Below are 16,665 nucleotides of genomic sequence, written 5' to 3'. Positions count from 1 at the left end.
CTGCTCGAACTCGAGCAGATACCTCCATCGGTTGAGATCGAGCTGGATGGTCCGAGCCAGTAGATACGAGGCAGGAGCGTTGTCCCGGTCCACCAGACCAACGAGCCAGGATCGGTCGGCTGTGACTGGATCCTTGCAGTGCAGCGAGAGGGCAATCTGGTCACTGGGTGTAAGACCGATCCGCAGAGATCCATCTGGATGACACAGCCCTGAAATCTGGCACCAGGTGTGGAAGCGGGTCACCTTGGAGCTCAGGAGAGGCTGGACTCGTTTGCACACCTGGAGCAGAATCTTGATGGGCTGAGATCGAGTGTGAGTTGGAAGCTGTCGTTGCAGCAGATGACGGCGAAGATGTCTGGGTTGTGGCTGCTGATGATCGGTCGAGCCATGTCGGTTGATAGATGGACACTGGCAGCCATGATGTGCGATGCGGAGGAGTGGGATGCGTTGAGAGCACAATGGCGATATCCAGGCGATGAGACGAGATGGAACGAGATGGGCGGAATTGGAGAGTGGCACAGCCACCAAGCCAGGGACATGGTTGGATCCGCTGGATCGTGCGCCAGCCAATCACTTTCCAGCTCTGGTCTGGATCTCATCCACCCCCGCTGTACGAGCAGCTGCCCTGCCATCTCACACAGCGACATGGCCGGCCGCTCAAGCACGCACGATGTATTATGAAACAAATGGATGCCTTGCTTGCTTGGGTGCTGCCCATGCATTCGAGCGACCGCGGTCTCAGCCAGTATCCGAATCCATGGTCCTTCCTGTGTCACAACGGGGTGGTGATTTATCGCTCATGGTGGCTCTAGTTTTGGGCTGTGTCTGGTCCAGTTCTTGACGTACACGCTCGTTGATACTCTCCGTGTCTAGCCATTCAAAGAAACCGCATCCAACGACCCGGATCTTGCCTCTGTTGCCGATGAGATCGCTTGAGTACTTATCCATGTCTTTGAGACCAACATAGATCTTCTCCTCAGTGTCGAATGGCTCCGACTCGGCGGCAGTTTGAGATGCCGGACAGCTATAAAAGTACCTCCCAAAAGTCTTTTCGGATCTCACGACAGGCCGCAGGTCGGTCTGTATTCCACATTTGCAAACGGGGATCGACCGCTGGTAGATCGGCCGCGCCATGCGATACGTGATGTTGATACGGGTGGTTCTGGCGATGGCGTGTGGAATAACAGGATCGACATTTGACGGGATCGAATGCTTGTACTCTTCCTGGGTCCGCCGCCAAACGTAGATATCTAGTGTTAGTGTCCAGCAGCCCTGTCTGCCTCTGTCGCAGCAAAGATCTCACGGACGATATACTCGATTCACAGGCTCTGACAATGGCGCGCCGATGATCATCCCACCTGCGTCGTCGGAAGCATCATTAGCAACGAGTTGTGAGGCAACACGACGTTGTACGTTTGATGAAGGACGCCGGGCCGGCCAACTCTTTGGAGACGGAACACGCGGCCACACCCGAGACTAAGCGAGGCAATGGTTGCTCGTGGCCCGAGGATAGTGAGCTGTATAGAGCATGTCAAGTCAAGAGCAGTGGCGATGGCAGTATGAGAGGCAAATAGTGGGAATCCCTGCGGTCAGCCGCCCAGTGCGGGTCGATGCAGCCGGTTGCAGCGCTTACCCTGTCAGTGTGCGGACCCACACCTTCGGCTGCTCCGCGATATGCATTCACAAGCGCAATGTTTGCCTGCCATGGCCCTGGGTGTTCGTCGGGGTGCCGTCCTGTTGGAGAAGCTTGATCCCGCTCCTCGAGCACTTGGTTGACCTTTTGCTCCACTAGCTCTCGGACAAGCTGCATGTCCGGATTGAAGTAGCGCATCGTCTTGCGACGGCCCGAGTCGTACCATGGAATGCTTGGGTCATAGGTATTGCGCTCAGCATCAAGGTAGGATGCCGTCAGATGGGGCGATTCGACTACTGGAGGATTTGGCAGTGTCCGCCGGTGAGCTTATTCGCCTTGCTGGCGCAAAACAGTACCACGACACTCATCCAGGCTCGCATCTCGCAGCAGCACTTGCGGTGATTTGAGCCGCTTCAGGTGGCTCACCTTTGTTGGCCAAGACAAATCGACCGTGCTCATATCCCTTTGACTCCTCAAGCAGACTCGCCAGCAGTGTCTCGGCAAGCCCGCTGTCGAGAAAGTTCAGAAAGAGGACGCAGGGCACATGCTCGTGGATGTTCTTGGCCGTCACCAGGATCGGCTTTTGCGCTCTCGCCTGAGGCTGCCACCGCAGCATCGAGAGCGCATTGGGCAGCACCACTGGGGGCAGCGAGTCATCCATCGGAGCATCCATACGGCCAGCCGCATCAGGGTGTCCTCGGCGATCCGCCGGCTGCTCCGAGCCATCATGCACTCGATCGGGCTCAGGGGCTGCTACTGGCGGACTGTCCGGCTCAGATCCAGAGTTCCTTGGTCGCTTCACTAGGAACTGGTCGATCCGGGCTGTGTCTCGACGCCGCTTCAGACCCGCAAGACGAGGAGCAGCTGTCGGCGCGGATCTGTCGCTCGACAAGATGGCGTCGATAGCGGCGTCGACGCTGCCTCGGTGTTTGGTCAGCACCTTGGCGAGCTCGGAGGGTGTCGCCTCTTCAAAGAGCGAGCACAGGGTTGCCAGTCCAGAGTCGAAGTCGAACGCAGAAGCATGCTGGGAACCGGGTAACAGCGACATGAACCAAGGACGAGTGAGATCGAGAGCAGGACGGTGATCTGTGGATGGACGACGAGGCGATCCGTCTGGAGGGACATCAATCAACGATGGGGTGAGCAGAAGGCTGCCGCGGCGGACAGTCTCAGCAAGTGGCTGCAGCGAATGTGACGGAGGATGTGTCGGCGTTGGATCGCAGGCGAAGCGGATGGACACCAAGCAGCGCAAACTTCGCAGTCGATCTGGCGTGGAAAGACAAGGACATGCACGGGTTCCCACACCAGCACCAGCATTAGCACCAGCACCAGCACCAGCACCAGCATTAGCACCAGCACCAGCATTAGCACCAGCGGCAGTGCGTTCCCACCGAATGGTCCGCCGCCACAAATGCCTGACTGCCACAGACGTCTGCAAAGAGAGTTGCGAACCTTCGCCCCTGGACCTCCTGGGAGAATTTTCGGCTTCTGATTGGAAGGTCCGAGACATGCCGCCGGACTGCCTGCTTGTTGCTTGCTCGGCTCAAGACGGCTGCTCCCATTCCGTGCTGGCAATAGAACGCCATCGAGCGAGCAAATAAAGTCATCGATCAGGCAATATAAAGTCAACGAGCAGCTATCCACATTTGCGCCATTCTTTGCGTCGGCCTGCCCGAGAATAACAGTCAAGCTCGCTGCCACTCCCACAAGATCCCCTGAGAAAGTACCTCCCAGCCATGTTTCCACAAGGCGGCGATGGCTCCGCTCGAGGTGTATGTGCCCCGGGAGCGCATCGTCTGGAACTGCCTTGCACATGGTCCTGTCGCTGCCTGCATTGCCGGTGCTGTTTCCAGGACCCGCCTCGGCACTTTTCTGTCGATGGGACATATGCTGATTGTGTCAACGGGACATACATTCGGCCCTTCTCAGGACCATCATCCCTCGGATCCACACTCCCATTACAATGTTCAATTTTCGAATGCGAACCCGCCCCAAAACGACGCGGCGCAGTATCCGGCAGCGACGCCGTATCAACAGAGCAGCTTTCCTCCAAGCAACCAAGGCATAGACCTGCATCATCCCATCTCGCAGTTTCCCCCGCCCGCTGCGTCGAGCTCCCGCTTCCAGCAAGCTCCGCGGAGGACAACCGTCCAGAAAATCAAGACCCAGAACGGCAATCTTGTGGTTGAGCTGCCTGTTCCCAATCGGTATCTGGAGCTCTGTGGCCGCACCGATGGCCGAGAGTTCACCCATCTGAGGCAAGTTCCACCTGAGTTGATCAGCCAAGCCCGGCAGATGAGTGCGGGTCAATCCATCGCTTTGAGGGACCTCGTCGAGAATGTGGCAGCCACTAGCTAACGGCCCCGCTCCTGCGTCGATCACTGCCGTTGATAGATACACCGCCGTGACTTGCGATCCCGATCAGTTCTGTCGCCCAGAGGCCGGCTACAACCTCAGGCCGCGGATGTTTGGCCGAGACACCGAGCTCTTTATTGTCATCACCATGTAATGTCGTGGTCGCCACCGCCGCACTGAGATCCATCGCTCGCTTATTACTCGATGGGCATCACGGTCATTGTGCTACTGCGACCTTGGTTTTGGCGGTTGTTGCTGTTTCTCAAGCTGATTGCGCGGCTTTCGAAACTACAGGTACAACGAAGACGATGTCCTGTTTGCAAAGTCCATGTGCAGCGTCATGAAGAATATCGCATATCTTTGCAGCGACAAGTGCCGAAAGTCCTGGGGCCCGAATGGATGGACCAACGTCGTGGTCTGCATTGTGGCAGACGGAAGAACAAAATGCCATCCGCAAGTTCTGAAGCTGCTGACGCTCATGGGCTGCTACAACGAGGCTGCCATTGATATCGCCAAGGCTGTCAATCAAAAGAACCCCACCACAGCGCATCTGTTTGAATTCACGACCCAAATCGTCGTTGATCGCGACATGAGGATCCGCAGCCACCGGGATGGGCTGGTGCCCGTGCAGGTATCCTGATGCGATGCAGTACTCCGATCTGTGCCAGCGGGGGAGCGATATCCGTCCGCCTATCATATATGTCCGTCCGCCAGTCTTCCCAAGACACTTGCTGTCTATGATGGGTGTCTGGATCAGCAGGCGCCGCTGGATCCATGTCATATCGCTGTTTGAACAGGGCTGTCAGAGTAATCCATGTCTGTACTTTGGCCGCAGGTCCTGTTTTGTCTCAAAGAAAAGAACGCCAAGAAGGTAAGACCGCTGCGACACCGATTTGGAACTCGCTTGTCTGTGTCGACAACGTGTGAATCGGGCTGACGCTGTCCCCGTCCGAAAGATCAATAGCCACAGGTGGTTCTTCAATGCGTTCGGGCCGGTCATCAAACCGAACGTTTGTGTGCTCCTGGATGTTGGCACCAAGCCCACTGGTCGATCCATCTACTACCTATGGCGTGGTGAGCATCCTTTCCAACTCTTCGGCGCTGATCAGGACTTGTCTCTGCCGAGCATGAAAGTGCAAATGTGCGTGCTGGAGCATGGACGATTCTGATTCTGATTCATGCTTGTCCCAGAGTTTGACCGCAACAAGCACGTCGGCGGCGCTTGCGGAGAGATCCGCGCCGAAGGCGGAAAGGGATGCTCCAACTTTTTGAATCCGTTGGTGGCATCCCAAAACTTTGAGTACAAGTACGTCTTTGTCTGTTGCCATTCGCTGGAAGCCGGTCTGGGTCAAGCCAACTTACACCGATGTGGCCCTCCAACTCGCCGATGGTGGCCATAGGATGAGCAACATTCTGGACAAGCCACTCGAGTCTGTCTTTGGATACATCCAGGTTCTGCCCGGAGCATTCAGTGCCTATCGCTACTCGGCTCTGCAAAACTCGTCGCCCAACACGGGCCCACTGGCATCGTACTTTCGAGGCGAAGCCCTCCATTCCGAGGCAGCCGATGTCTTCTCTGCCAATATGTACTTGGTGAGGATTCATACATATGGTCGAGACAGCGAATTGGCGTGTAAGACGAAAAGTAGATGAATGAGTTGGGTGGAGCGGCGGGTCCAAAACAACAACGGTATTGACGCTCGCTTGTATATCCACCAGGCCGAAGACCGTATCCTGTGCTTCGAGCTCGTCACCAAAAGGAACGAGGCATGGCTGCTTCGGTACTGCAAGGTACGATAACCAGCCAATCGATGACGCTCCCTGGTATCCCCTTGCGCTCTGCGCTTCTGCATGTGAGTCAGGTGCCTGTAACACTTCTGACTCTCTTCGTTTATGTGGTCCACTAGTCCGCCAGCGCCGAGACCGATGTACCATCCAGTCTGCCTGGTAAGGTTCACGACACACCCGTATCACAATGAAGTTTGCCTGGCTGTGTGGCAACGATGCTTACATTCCCCTCATCGATCTAGAACTGGTGTCGCAGCGCCGCCGATGGCTGAACGGGTCGTTCTTTGCTGCCGTGCATTCCATCACCAACTACCCCATGTTCTTCCGGTCCAACCACTCCATCCTACGCAAGCTCATCTTCACCTTCCAGACGTTGTACAACATAATCAATGTCATCTTTAGTTGGATCACCATTGTCGGTATTGTGCACAGCAGGCCTTGCTTTGTGTCCCGCAGGAGCATACGAGATTCACACCAAGCCCTCAAATCGAGGCGAGCACCCCTCTGACGCTATCCACCCCTACTTGATTTCCAGGGCAGCTTCTATTTGACCTTTTGTAAGCCATGGTTGCAACTGGCGGGCCGTTGGACAGTGTGAATTCTGGAAAGGTGGTTGCGCATGGCCACGACACTTTGGTCTGCCAATGGCTTCTGGAACTGACTCGTTGACATTCTATTCGTTTAACAGACTTCCTGTTCGAGGGGGTATACTACAGCGATCCTTTTGCCGGACATGGCCCAGTCATATTTCAAGTTGTAACACAGGTCTATCTTGCCGCAATCGTGATCCAGTTCATCTCATCCTTCGGTAGGTGTGGGCGATGGTCGGATTCAGTGAATATCCCGGCGCGCTCAGGACGAGTCAGCGATTTGAGCAAAGGTCTCGGCAACATGGTCTGAGTGCCCCTTGATGTTGCTCACAGGCAATCGCCCACAAGGATTCAAGCTGCTTTACTACGCCTTGCTTGTCATCTGGTCGATCATCATGGGCTTCCTCCTGTTTATGGCGGGCTACACTGTCTATGTGGTTATTCCAAAGACCCTCGATGAGTGGCGCGACATTGGCTCGCTGATCAACCAGCCCACCTTCCGCGACCTTGTCATCAGTCTGGCCAGCACCTATGGACTGTATTTTGTGGCCTCATTCCTGTATTTGGACCCGTGGCACATGTTTACGTCGATGGTTTCATATCTGGTTTTGCTGCCGATGTACGTCAACATCTTCATGATCTACGCATGTAAGTGGCTTGTCGATCCTTCCCCTTGATGAACGCACGCGACATACTTTGATCGGCCTGGTCTGCGTCCGCTAAGACTCACTTTGCCCACAAACCCACACGGATCTGCGCATCAGTCTGCAATCTGCATGATATCAGCTGGGGCACCAAAGGTAAGCGTTGTCGCACTGACGAGGCCTGCGATTCACCCACCATGGGGTCTTCGGGCTTTGTGAAGACAGTTTGTTGGACCACCTCAGCACCAATGTTGACAAATGGGGTGTATATCCAGGCGACAACGGACCAGGGGGCTCCTCTGGACCGTCTGTTCCTCTCCAGGTAAAAGGACCCGATGTCACTGTCGAAGTCCCCATGCCCGACGAGACCCCCGAGGAGATGGACAAAAACTATGCTCGGCTCATGGAGGATCTCAACCGGCCCCAAGAAAGGGTCGCCGCCAAGGTCGACGCCAAAACCAAGAACGAGGACTATTTCCGGCTCTACCGAACAAACGTGGTGCTGGCGTGGATGCTCACCAACGTCGTCCTGGTCATTATCTTTACGACCCCGGCCATCACCGATCTGATGGTCCGTTCGAACCGCGGAGCCAGCCCTGTCCGACGCACCATGAACCCGTATCTGACGTTCCTGTTCTGGTCGGTGACGGGCCTGGCCGCAATCCGCTTCCTGGGCAGCATCCTGTACTTGCTCAGTTGGATCGGAAACTTGGCCTGGGATCTGTGCTGCATCCGCAACAAGCGATTCACTCCCCGAGCTTCCCGAGCTTCACGAGTTTCAATCAACCCAAATGCGCCCCCGGGCGACAGGTATTTGATTTGTGATGCGGACGATGTCATGAGAGGGCGGCCAAGTGCGAACAGCGTCTGCATTCAAACCAGAGGCCCAGCAAATGCCTCTGCAAGCATATCAGGATTGACACCTTCTTTTCATGCCAACGATCCACGACCTCATGACTCAGCGACAAGCCATTTGGTCCTTGAAGATATACCCATCCATACCCATCATGGGATTCAAGGACTCGCCGGTCACTTCAGCACGGCAGTGGCCGTTAAAGAAGCTTGAGATGTCCCGTAACCTTGTTGACCAGACTGACCGGAGCTGTGCATGGAGGATTCCGGACTCGGTGTTATGGCGATGCATTTCTTGAGAAACACGATCCCAAAAGCACTGCCACGAACTGGCTGAGGAAAGGTGGTGGGCAAGCGAGGCAGGCTGATCGAATTTGCGGTGTACCTGGGCCGACGGCAAGGACCGTCATTGATCCGGCAGCAATCTGAGTCCGGCCGGCGTCTTCGATGGTTTCGGCAACGAGGCCCTCGGCACGGGCACGCTGTTGGAGCTGCAGGCTGAAACGACATTATTGGCCATGAATGTGTGAGAGGTGTTCGCAGGCGGGAACTGCCCTCTCATTCGCAGCTTTGAGGGAAGCGCAATACTCGAGCGTCTGGAATCAAGGGCACCGACACTTACAGTTCTTCCTGTGAGCTTCCCTTCAAAGCGACCTTGGCGCATCCAGTCTCTTCCCAGTGACGGAGCGCCCGCTTGTAGACATGCCGCAGGACATCGACGCTAAGCACAGCGGCATGACAGCACTGACCGACGAAACGCAGATCGGTCGGTTCATGGAAGGCCAATCGAGACAGGCTCGGTCAGTTTGCAGCTGTGAATGAACTCAGTCGTATCACTCGGCTTCTATTCACTTGGATCCTTTCCATCGAATGATCGGTCGGGCTCCGGATAGATACCTGAGCAACCATCTTGCCCTTGGTCATGCCGAGGTCGGTGCGGACCACCAAAACCATTTTGAATTCCTCGTTGTAGTTGTATCCTTCGGCGCCCCGGGCCAGGGTGTCAAGGTCGGCGCTGCTCAGGCCACCATACTCGCCCTCATCGCCATCGTCATCGTCATCGCCATCGTCATCGTCGTCAGTGCCATCGTCAGTGCTATCGTCGCCATCTCGCCCATCTTTGACGGTGCGACTGTGGCTCGCTGGCTTGTCGCTTGGATAAGCGAGACCGAGCTGTGGATGCACGATAAAATCGGCAAGGATGCATTCAGCTTCGTATCGGCATCGCTGCCGCACCATCGGATGGGATCAATGCAATTGGTTTGCAGCGATCCATCACCCAGCCCAGCTTACCAAACTGCATCGCTGCGCCAGCACGGCCGCAGCCAGCCCCAGTGCACATCCTCCCGCAAGAAGCAAAAGATCTCGGTGGAATCGCCCTGTGGGAGTCATTGTCGACACTGTCGATGCTGTCGTTTCTGGGATTGAATAGAGGCAGTCGCAGGACGATCGCAGGACGATTGCAGGACGATTGCAGGGCGATTGCAGGACGATTGCAGGGCGATTGCAGGACGATTGCAGGGCGATTGCAGGACGATTGCAGGGCGATTGCAGGACGATTGCAGGGCGATTGCAGGACGATTGCAGGGCGATTGCAGGACGATCGCTTGAGCATAGCCACAGTGGCGGTGCAGGACGAGTGCTGACGTCACTGGGTGCGCCACAGCGCAGTCGTCTTTTTTGCTTGCACTTTCGAACTCAGCCAGCCCAACCCACACCGACCAAACAGCGCCCTCCTGAAGTTGCAGCCCATCGACCAACTCGACGGACAGCGCATCCGCAGAGCCCCCGTAGATTCTCTCCATCTCCATCTCCCCTCGCCCTCGTCCGACGCCATGGTCCGCCCCCGAGCTCGCAGAAAGACCCGCAACCCCGGCACCAAGACCACCCGCAAGCAAAAGAACCGATACGACATCTCGTTTGCCGGCGTGCATCCGCTCGTCCAGAAGCACTGGGACTCCAAGCTGACGCTGAAGCAAAACTACGAGCGTCTGGGTCTGCTGTCGTCGCTGAACGGCACCACGGGTGGAGCCGAGATGGTACCGCCTTGCGGGAGCGGCAGCTCCACCGACACCGCCCCGGCTATCCAGGCTACCGTTGTTGAGGAGGACGACCCATCGTATACCCCGCTCGAGGGCCATTTGACGCTAGACCCTCGCCCGGCAACGATCGGCACCATCATCTCCCGCCGCAACGATCCCGGCTACGCAGTCGTGACCACGGTTGCGTCCGTCGACTCGGAGATCCCCAAGGCCACCAAGAAATTTGGCCACGTCACGGTCCATCCGAAAGATAGCCTGGCTGCCCAGCTCATTGCCGCCTTCGAAAAGGAGGCAGCCAGCGCCGTGCGATTAGAGCGCAAGACCTCTGAGCAGGAGGGCAAGTTCATGCTGGACCTTGTTAAGAAGCACGGTGACGACTACGCGGCGATGGCTCGGGATATGAAGCTCAACCCCTATCAGCTCACCGAGGGCCAGTTGCGAAAACGCTGCGAGCGGGCTCTCAAGTCCCGGAAGTGATCTTTTGTCGAAGGACTGATATGACCCGGACCTGCAGCCGAAGTTTCGGTGGCATTGATGGGGGGACAGCGACCAATCGGAGCCTTTAACGCCTGCTGGGGCCGATATCTTCATCACCTGCATCATTCACAACACAGCCATCATTGACCACCCATCAACACCTGCGCCCTGGCGCTGTCCCTCGGATGCCTGTTTTCCTGCGAATATCCTCGGCCCGTACATCTGCGATTCCCTCGGCCCTGTGCGTACCGCAAGCACGATCGACCTGTGCATCTGCTGGCAGCAGATCGGAATGCAACAAGTCGTTGCCAGCAGCCACCAGCTTGCAGCGTTTGTGCCCAGGATAGAATAGAGCGCTGCGGATCAGGACATTTGTGGTCCCTCTCATGCCCAAAGCCTGAATACAGTTCGCTCTCAAAAGCAAACCACCCAATGCAACCCCAGCATGATTGCGCTCAGACACCAATAGGCGGTGACAGTGGGCCACGAAGCGTCGTGGTGATCACTGCGCGGTAATTACGGGAATCGACCAAAGATTTCAGGGGGGGATGATGCCTCGTATTGTATAAGAATTGTAATGTGATGATGACAATGACGGTGGCGACAAAGGTCAAGCACGGGGGTGAGAATGGAGAGCACTGAATGACTGAAAGATTTCGTGGGAGGCAGTGCGCCAGTCGAGCGAGCTGAGATGATTGAGAGTTGAGTGGGTTGAGCTGAGCAAGGTGTATGGGCGTGGCTGGGCGCTTCAGAAGCGACCAGCGGGTGTCGGCAGAGAGAGAGAGAGAGAGAGAGAAGAGGGCGCGGGAGAGTGACAAGTCGGTCGGTGTTTGGCGTGAGCAAACCCAAAAAATACACAGTAATCATACCGAAAATCAAGCAAGCGGGCATTCCGATGCCGGCTGGCAGAGACAAAATATCAACCATGAGGACAACAGCAAAGCAAACTATAGCAACTCAAAGCGATGGAAAGGCAAAGGCAAAGGCAGGGAAGGAAGAGAGCGTAAAGTACGGGACGGTGATTGAACGAGAGCAGTGATACGAAAAGAAAGCAGGGCGGCGTGCGTGTGAACGTGGGGGGGGGGAGGGGACATTGTCGGCAGATCGACGATGGGGCAGCGCCCCGACAGCCAGCAAATACCAACGAGACAAATGATTGTGTTAGGGATGAATATAGAAAAGATAATTAGAAGGGCAAGCTACCGATCCTGCACCTTGACCCTTGCACAGACCAAGTCGATGGCGTGGGGCTGTCAGCCAGGGCTTATTGGTTCTTGAGCCCGTTTGCATACTCCACCCATGCCTTGATTTCGGATAGCGCGCCTCGGCAGTAGATCACAACATCGCCGTCGCTGACGCGCATGATCGCTTCGCGGTCCGAGCCCAGGCGCGGCCGGAGCTGTGCTTCGTACTCGGACGGGTTTGCGCGGAAAACATCGTCGTTTACTTCGAGGAACTCGATCCGAGTCTTCTCCGGCTTGAGCTCGATCGCAATCACCAGATCCGCGCGAGTGGACGAGCTCTCCTCGGCGGGCTTGCACCAGCAGATCAGGTCGTGGAACAGGAACCACTTGAAGTCCTTGCCGGCAGTGCGGCAGACACCGTACACCGCCGTGGCACCACCTGCTTCGATTTCCTTCTGGGCTTTGTCGTTGTAGCCGATGAATCGGTCCGAGTAGACCTTCTTGCCCAGGTAGCGCATCTCAAAGAGCGGGCTGGAGTGGTCGCTGATGATCTTGTCTTTCTTGCCGCCCACACTCCACAGCACATCGACGCGGCTGGCCTTGGACAGGCTGCCCTTGAGCTCCACGACTTTGAGGACCTTGAAGGTGGTCTCACGCAGCAGTCGGTGGTTGGCGTTGATGTACTCGCCGCCGGCCGAGCAGTCGAGCTTGCGAATGACGTTGTGGATGATCTGGAACCCCTTGCTCAGCTCCTCGGCCTTGCGCTTGTTTTCGTTGCATTCGTACACACGCTGCTTCATCTCCTCCGTGGCTTTGAGCAGATCGACGTGGTCCGGGTGATCAGGGGGGGTGTATTCGAGGAGCTGGTCCAGCAGAAGCTTGTATCGGGGCAATCGCTGCACCGGCAAGATCAGATACGACTGCAGACTGATCTGGGTGTGTTCCGGGTCGAGCTTGGCCTGGGACATGAACGCCTTGAACTTTTTGGCAACCCGTCTCATGGAAACCGTGCTGCTGCTCGAGTCGCGATTGCTGAGGCTGTTTGGATAGAAGGGCTTGGATTTTTCGGCTGCGATGGTGTCGACCTGAACGATAAAGCTGTTGGCGCCGTCAAATTTGTTGTAGTAGTCCGAATACATCTTGAAGTACGGGGCAACCAGCAGGAAGGCGGCGCCAAGACACTGAGGATTCTCTCCGAGACGGGCTTCGAGTTGAGGCAGGAGGGTTCTGCGCAGCCAGAATCGAGCAAGAGCAAGGGTGAGTCGGTGCGGGATCAGATCAAAACGAAGCGAGGCCGAGTTCGGATGATTTGGAATCGGTCCATTGGGGCCGCATGGGTCAGCCTACGCAGCACGGCTACACGCAACAACGGTAGCGACGGCATTTCGCAGACATTCGCAGACATTCGCAGACATTCGCAGGCATTCGCAGACATCGGCGACGCCAGGGCACTTACCCTTGGTGGAAGAGCTGGATCATCTGGATGTTGGAGAACACCGTCACAAATTCATCTCGGCTCAGAACCTCGTTCTCATGGTTGATCATGCTTTCGAGGGGTTTGACATAGACCTTCATCAGGGACTGTAGCTGCTGGACGTAGGTGCGCTCGGTGCTGCATATCTCGGCCACGATCTGCGCGCGCCGCTCGGGTTTGTCCTTGTGCTTGAGCACCGTAATCGTCGCGATGGACTCGGTGTCGGAAAAGTTGTTGAGGGTCGACTGGCTTGATGAGAAGTTGGACGAGAAGTTGGACGAGTCCGATCGCGTGTGGCGCATGTTGGGAAACAGCTCGCTGATGGTCGAGCGAGTCGTCTCGATCGAGCTCAGCGACGGCGCCCTATCGTCGCGCAACTTGATACGGCTGTCGAGATCGTGAAGATCAAGCAGGAAGACAAGCAGCCGCTGCAGATGGGTGACGTCTAGCGAGCGGTTGGAGGACTGGGTGCGCTGCGAGTCTCCAAACGACATTGAGACATCTTCGAGGACGGTTACGGATCGGGTTGACACATTCGGCATCCACAGCACCGCGTTAGTGAAATGAAGACACGACACAACGACACAACGACACAACGACACAACGACACAACGACACAACGAAAGCGGCCACGCGGGTCGTAATGCCAGACATACCTGATCGGAAAGAGGACCGCTTCGAGCCGCTAGGGCCCACAGACTCGCCCTCGCTGGACGAGACCGTGTTGACGGAGCGGCTGGATTGACGGTCCAGACTCAGCGTCCGAGTGAGATGGAATCTCGGCAGCTCCGCAGATATGTCGTCGTCCAGGGTGGGTGCGCCATCGGTCATATTCACGCTGTCCATGACTTCTTCCTCGATGGTCTTGCGATAGTGCATCGAGGAGGTGATGGTCATCGATTTGATCAGAGGCTCGGTCAGCCGCGAGAGCGATGGATCGAACAGGTTGCCCTCGATGTACAGCAGCTGGAGATTGGATCGGAGCACCCCGAGCGAGGGAGGCAGGAACTGCAGTCGGTTCCTGCTGAGCCACAGGGTTTGCAGATTGACCATGTGTGTGAAAAGGCGAATGTCTGAGGCGAGAGAAGGTTGGGAAACGAGCACGTGAACATCGTTTACCGTGCGAGCGAGGTGTTTCAGTACCGGAGAGCATTAGGTGTTATGGAATGCATGTGTATACAAACGACATTGATTCGAGCCGATGGCGCATGTCCCCGCATGTCCCCGCATGTGCCAGTACTGTTGCTCCCACCACCGCGCCACTCTCTGCAACAAACACTCACGAAGATGAGTCAGCCGGTTCTCGCTCAGGTCCAGAACCTGCAGCTTCGACAGAGCCCCAAGCTCGAGCGGAACCGTCTCGAGCAGATTCGAGCCCAAATAAAGCTCCTCGAGAGATTCGCTCCTGAGCCGGATTTCGGTCGGAAGCCGCTGGATCTGGTTCTGCGAGAGGTCCAGGACTCGGAGCCTCGGAATCGACTGAAATATGGACGGATGGACTTCGGTGAGGCGGTTGCAGTTGAGCTGCAGGACTGTCAGGTTGTTCAGGGGCTGGAGAAGTGTGGGCAGATTCTGGATGTTCCTGAAAGAGAGATTCAAGCTGATGGCGGACGACTCTGTGGTCCAGAGGTCTGCTGAAAGCACCGACGGCCCCAGATCCGGGAGAGGTGGCTTCTAAAAGTGATCAGGATAGAGTCAGGCGTTGGAAGGTGTTAGCAACAGACACAAGATGAAGCACAGATACACGAGGCTATCGCATCGGCCATGGCAGACGTGATGCAGCATCGCGGCTGCGTATGGGGGGAACGCATCCTGATGGTGTCCTGAGCTCCTGTGCGACTCGAGTGGTGCGGCGGTGATTGGCAGAGGAAATAGCCGGTCTTACATTCGAAGGTGATGTTGACCGGTCCGCCTTGGGTTCGTTTAATGTCACTGTACCGTAACTGAGGACGACGCTGTCGACAATGGAGGTGTCCAGGGTGCTCGAGGCGTCGGAGATGATCGAGTAGCGGTCCTCCATCATCGAATCGAGAATCGACTGGACCGACTGAGGAACGATCGAGGTGGGGAGCTGAGAGGACTCGTGCTTGGATGCTGCGGGCTCGACGATTTCATTGCCCGGACGGCCCAAGACGATCGGCGTCACGAGCGAGGTCGATCGAGGCGGAGGAGCAGCCTTGAATGTCTCGGTGCGCTCGGCAAAGAGCTTGTTGATCTCGGGTGGCAAGGTCGCCGGTGGAGGCGACGACCGACCAAGAATGGTCGCTCGCGAGGAGCCTTTCGCGGGGGGAATGGGAGGCGAGTTTCCGCGCTTGAGGCTCGACGATGGGCCGGACTCGGTCTCCAGTGAGGTGTCCGAGTCGATGCTGCCCCGCGAGATATGGCTCAGAACCCGGACGGTGCCGAGGATGTGAACCTCTGCGCCAGTGCCTTTCTTTGCGCTGGGATGTACACGCTGCGCGGAACCCGAGGCCTCGTCGACGGCGTCGGTCGAGGGCACGGAAGCGAGCGGGGACGGCGATGTCGTGAGTGTGGCGGTGGTTGCGTTGCCGCTGCTGCTGCTGGTGGTGGTGGTGGATGTGAATACCGACGTTGATGTTGGCGTCGAGACTATCGGCCCGGCCGACTCGAGCGACTCTGGGCTGTCCTTGGCCGGAACCGGAGGTGGGGCGGCTTCGGAGGTTGGAGGAACATCGGCGTCCGGCTTGCTCTCAGAGGATCGCTTAGAGGCTGCCAGCTTCCGCATCATGATGGCTGAATAGCGACCAAACTGGTTCCGGAGTGCACCAAGCCAGTCCTCCTTCTGCGGCGACATGAGGAAGCGCAGGGCAAGCCCGAGCAAAAGGACAACCAGAACCGACTGCACCAGCTGGAAGACGAATCGCCACAGGACCGACAGCAGCCAGGAGTGAAGCGAAAAGCGTGCGATGATATGAGGGCTTGATGCTGCCGATGCAGCAGCAGCGGCCAGCGACGGCGATGGAGTGGCCAAGACAGACGCCGACGACGAGCTGGATGGACGAACAGCGGCCGGCGATGGCGAAGACGAGAGCACTGATGCCACGGAGGTTGCGACCGTGCGGGCCGACTTTGAGAGCGAGCTGGAGGAACGGGCATCAGGGGTTGGGCTGGACGTTGGTGTTAGGGTCGCATTCTTGGGTATTAGGAGCGACACAACCGAGAACAGCACAGAGGCAGCCAGCGGGCCAAAGAGGATGGACGACAGGAAGTAAACGACGTGCAGCGGATTTGGCCGCAAGACCGGATCGGAGTCCATGGCCGGGCGGGTGCGGGTGAGGGGCAGGAGGAAGAGCAGACCAAGGCCAGGACCAGCGGGGAGGTCAGGAAGACAATCGGCACAAGTCGACCAAACCAGAAAGAGGCCGCGCCGCGGGCAAGCGAGGACGCCCCGATGCAGCGAGGAGGAGGCGAGAGACCACCGAGATCGCACAGCCGTGCGGCGACAAGGGCGCTGCTTGGGTCTGTTGTTGTTGTGGGGGTGACCAAGGCGACCAAGGCGACCAAGGCGGGCAGGCAAGGAGAGCACATGTGTTGGATGGAATGAATGCGTTGGAAGTGCTGGAAGTGTTGGATGGAATGAATGCGATATCGAACAGCGCGGCGAT

General features: G+C 57.0%; 5 protein-coding genes across 5 annotated transcripts; 2 read left to right on the top strand and 3 right to left on the bottom strand.

Annotated features, from left to right (window-relative positions):
• Nucleotides 1-648: 648 nt before the first annotated feature.
• On the bottom strand, nucleotides 649-2,872 carry BJ171DRAFT_457544 (uncharacterized protein). The gene is made up of 4 exons (XM_053108354.1): nucleotides 2,060-2,872; nucleotides 1,634-1,929; nucleotides 1,359-1,517; nucleotides 649-1,224 (listed from the first exon to the last, which is right to left on the bottom strand). The coding sequence occupies exons 1-4, from the start codon at nucleotides 2,679-2,681 to the stop codon at nucleotides 739-741; spliced, it is 1,563 nt and encodes a 520-aa protein (XP_052968585.1). The 5' UTR covers nucleotides 2,682-2,872; the 3' UTR covers nucleotides 649-738.
• Nucleotides 2,873-3,520: 648 nt separating this feature from the next.
• BJ171DRAFT_421914 (chitin synthase 1) lies at nucleotides 3,521-8,076 on the top strand (the record flags this gene model as incomplete). Its single annotated transcript, XM_053107513.1, has 15 exons — nucleotides 3,521-3,906; nucleotides 4,028-4,138; nucleotides 4,283-4,619; nucleotides 4,824-4,859; nucleotides 4,945-5,062; nucleotides 5,180-5,294; nucleotides 5,389-5,581; nucleotides 5,708-5,779; nucleotides 5,896-5,935; nucleotides 6,019-6,191; nucleotides 6,312-6,333; nucleotides 6,465-6,584; nucleotides 6,700-7,014; nucleotides 7,131-7,166; nucleotides 7,286-8,076. The coding sequence occupies 15 exons, from the start codon at nucleotides 3,521-3,523 to the stop codon at nucleotides 8,074-8,076; spliced, it is 2,865 nt and encodes a 954-aa protein (XP_052968584.1).
• A 32-nt stretch (nucleotides 8,077-8,108) lies between these two features.
• On the bottom strand, nucleotides 8,109-9,460 carry BJ171DRAFT_31749 (peptidyl-tRNA hydrolase PTH2-domain-containing protein). The gene is made up of 4 exons (XM_053107125.1): nucleotides 9,156-9,460; nucleotides 8,760-9,035; nucleotides 8,485-8,606; nucleotides 8,109-8,360 (listed from the first exon to the last, which is right to left on the bottom strand). Exons 1-4 carry the CDS (start codon nucleotides 9,252-9,254, stop codon nucleotides 8,141-8,143), a joined length of 717 nt encoding a protein of 238 aa, XP_052968583.1. The 5' UTR covers nucleotides 9,255-9,460; the 3' UTR covers nucleotides 8,109-8,140.
• Nucleotides 9,461-9,609: 149 nt separating this feature from the next.
• BJ171DRAFT_498039 (ribosome biogenesis protein Nop16) lies at nucleotides 9,610-10,812 on the top strand. Its single transcript, XM_053110332.1, has one exon. The coding sequence runs from the start codon at nucleotides 9,698-9,700 to the stop codon at nucleotides 10,379-10,381; it is 684 nt and encodes a 227-aa protein (XP_052968582.1). The 5' UTR covers nucleotides 9,610-9,697; the 3' UTR covers nucleotides 10,382-10,812.
• Nucleotides 10,813-11,476: 664 nt separating this feature from the next.
• BJ171DRAFT_31726 (uncharacterized protein) lies at nucleotides 11,477-16,364 on the bottom strand. The gene is made up of 5 exons (XM_053107124.1): nucleotides 14,925-16,364; nucleotides 14,323-14,713; nucleotides 13,696-14,112; nucleotides 13,022-13,541; nucleotides 11,477-12,792 (listed from the first exon to the last, which is right to left on the bottom strand). The coding sequence occupies exons 1-5, from the start codon at nucleotides 16,314-16,316 to the stop codon at nucleotides 11,646-11,648; spliced, it is 3,867 nt and encodes a 1,288-aa protein (XP_052968581.1). The 5' UTR covers nucleotides 16,317-16,364; the 3' UTR covers nucleotides 11,477-11,645.
• Nucleotides 16,365-16,665: the final 301 nt, after the last annotated feature.

The sequence above is a fragment of the Polychytrium aggregatum genome (genome assembly GCF_025602895.1).
Source record: "Polychytrium aggregatum strain JEL109 chromosome Unknown BJ171scaffold_11, whole genome shotgun sequence".
NCBI classification, from domain to species: Eukaryota; Fungi; Chytridiomycota; class Chytridiomycetes; order Polychytriales; genus Polychytrium; species Polychytrium aggregatum.
This window is presented reverse-complemented; position numbering and strand designations above follow the sequence as displayed.

Coding starts and splice junctions, on each gene's coding strand:
- BJ171DRAFT_31726 (XM_053107124.1), bottom strand. CDS start 16,316: ATGGACTCCGATCCGGTCTTGCGGCCAAATCCGCTGCACGTCGTTTAC. Junction 14,714..14,924: donor GGTCAACATCACCTTCGAAT/GTAAGACCGGCT, acceptor GATCACTTTTAG/AAGCCACCTCTCCCGGATCT. Junction 14,113..14,322: donor GAACCGGCTGACTCATCTTC/GTGAGTGTTTGT, acceptor CTCTCGCCTCAG/ACATTCGCCTTTTCACACAC.
- BJ171DRAFT_498039 (XM_053110332.1), top strand. CDS start 9,698: ATGGTCCGCCCCCGAGCTCGCAGAAAGACCCGCAACCCCGGCACCAAG.
- BJ171DRAFT_457544 (XM_053108354.1), bottom strand. CDS start 2,681: ATGTCGCTGTTACCCGGTTCCCAGCATGCTTCTGCGTTCGACTTCGAC. Junction 1,930..2,059: donor ATTTGTCTTGGCCAACAAAG/GTGAGCCACCTG, acceptor CAAATCCTCCAG/TAGTCGAATCGCCCCATCTG. Junction 1,518..1,633: donor TGGGTCCGCACACTGACAGG/GTAAGCGCTGCA, acceptor TGCTCTATACAG/CTCACTATCCTCGGGCCACG.
- BJ171DRAFT_31749 (XM_053107125.1), bottom strand. CDS start 9,254: ATGACTCCCACAGGGCGATTCCACCGAGATCTTTTGCTTCTTGCGGGA. Junction 9,036..9,155: donor TGGCGCAGCGATGCAGTTTG/GTAAGCTGGGCT, acceptor GTGCATCCACAG/CTCGGTCTCGCTTATCCAAG. Junction 8,607..8,759: donor AGGGCAAGATGGTTGCTCAG/GTATCTATCCGG, acceptor TTCGTCGGTCAG/TGCTGTCATGCCGCTGTGCT.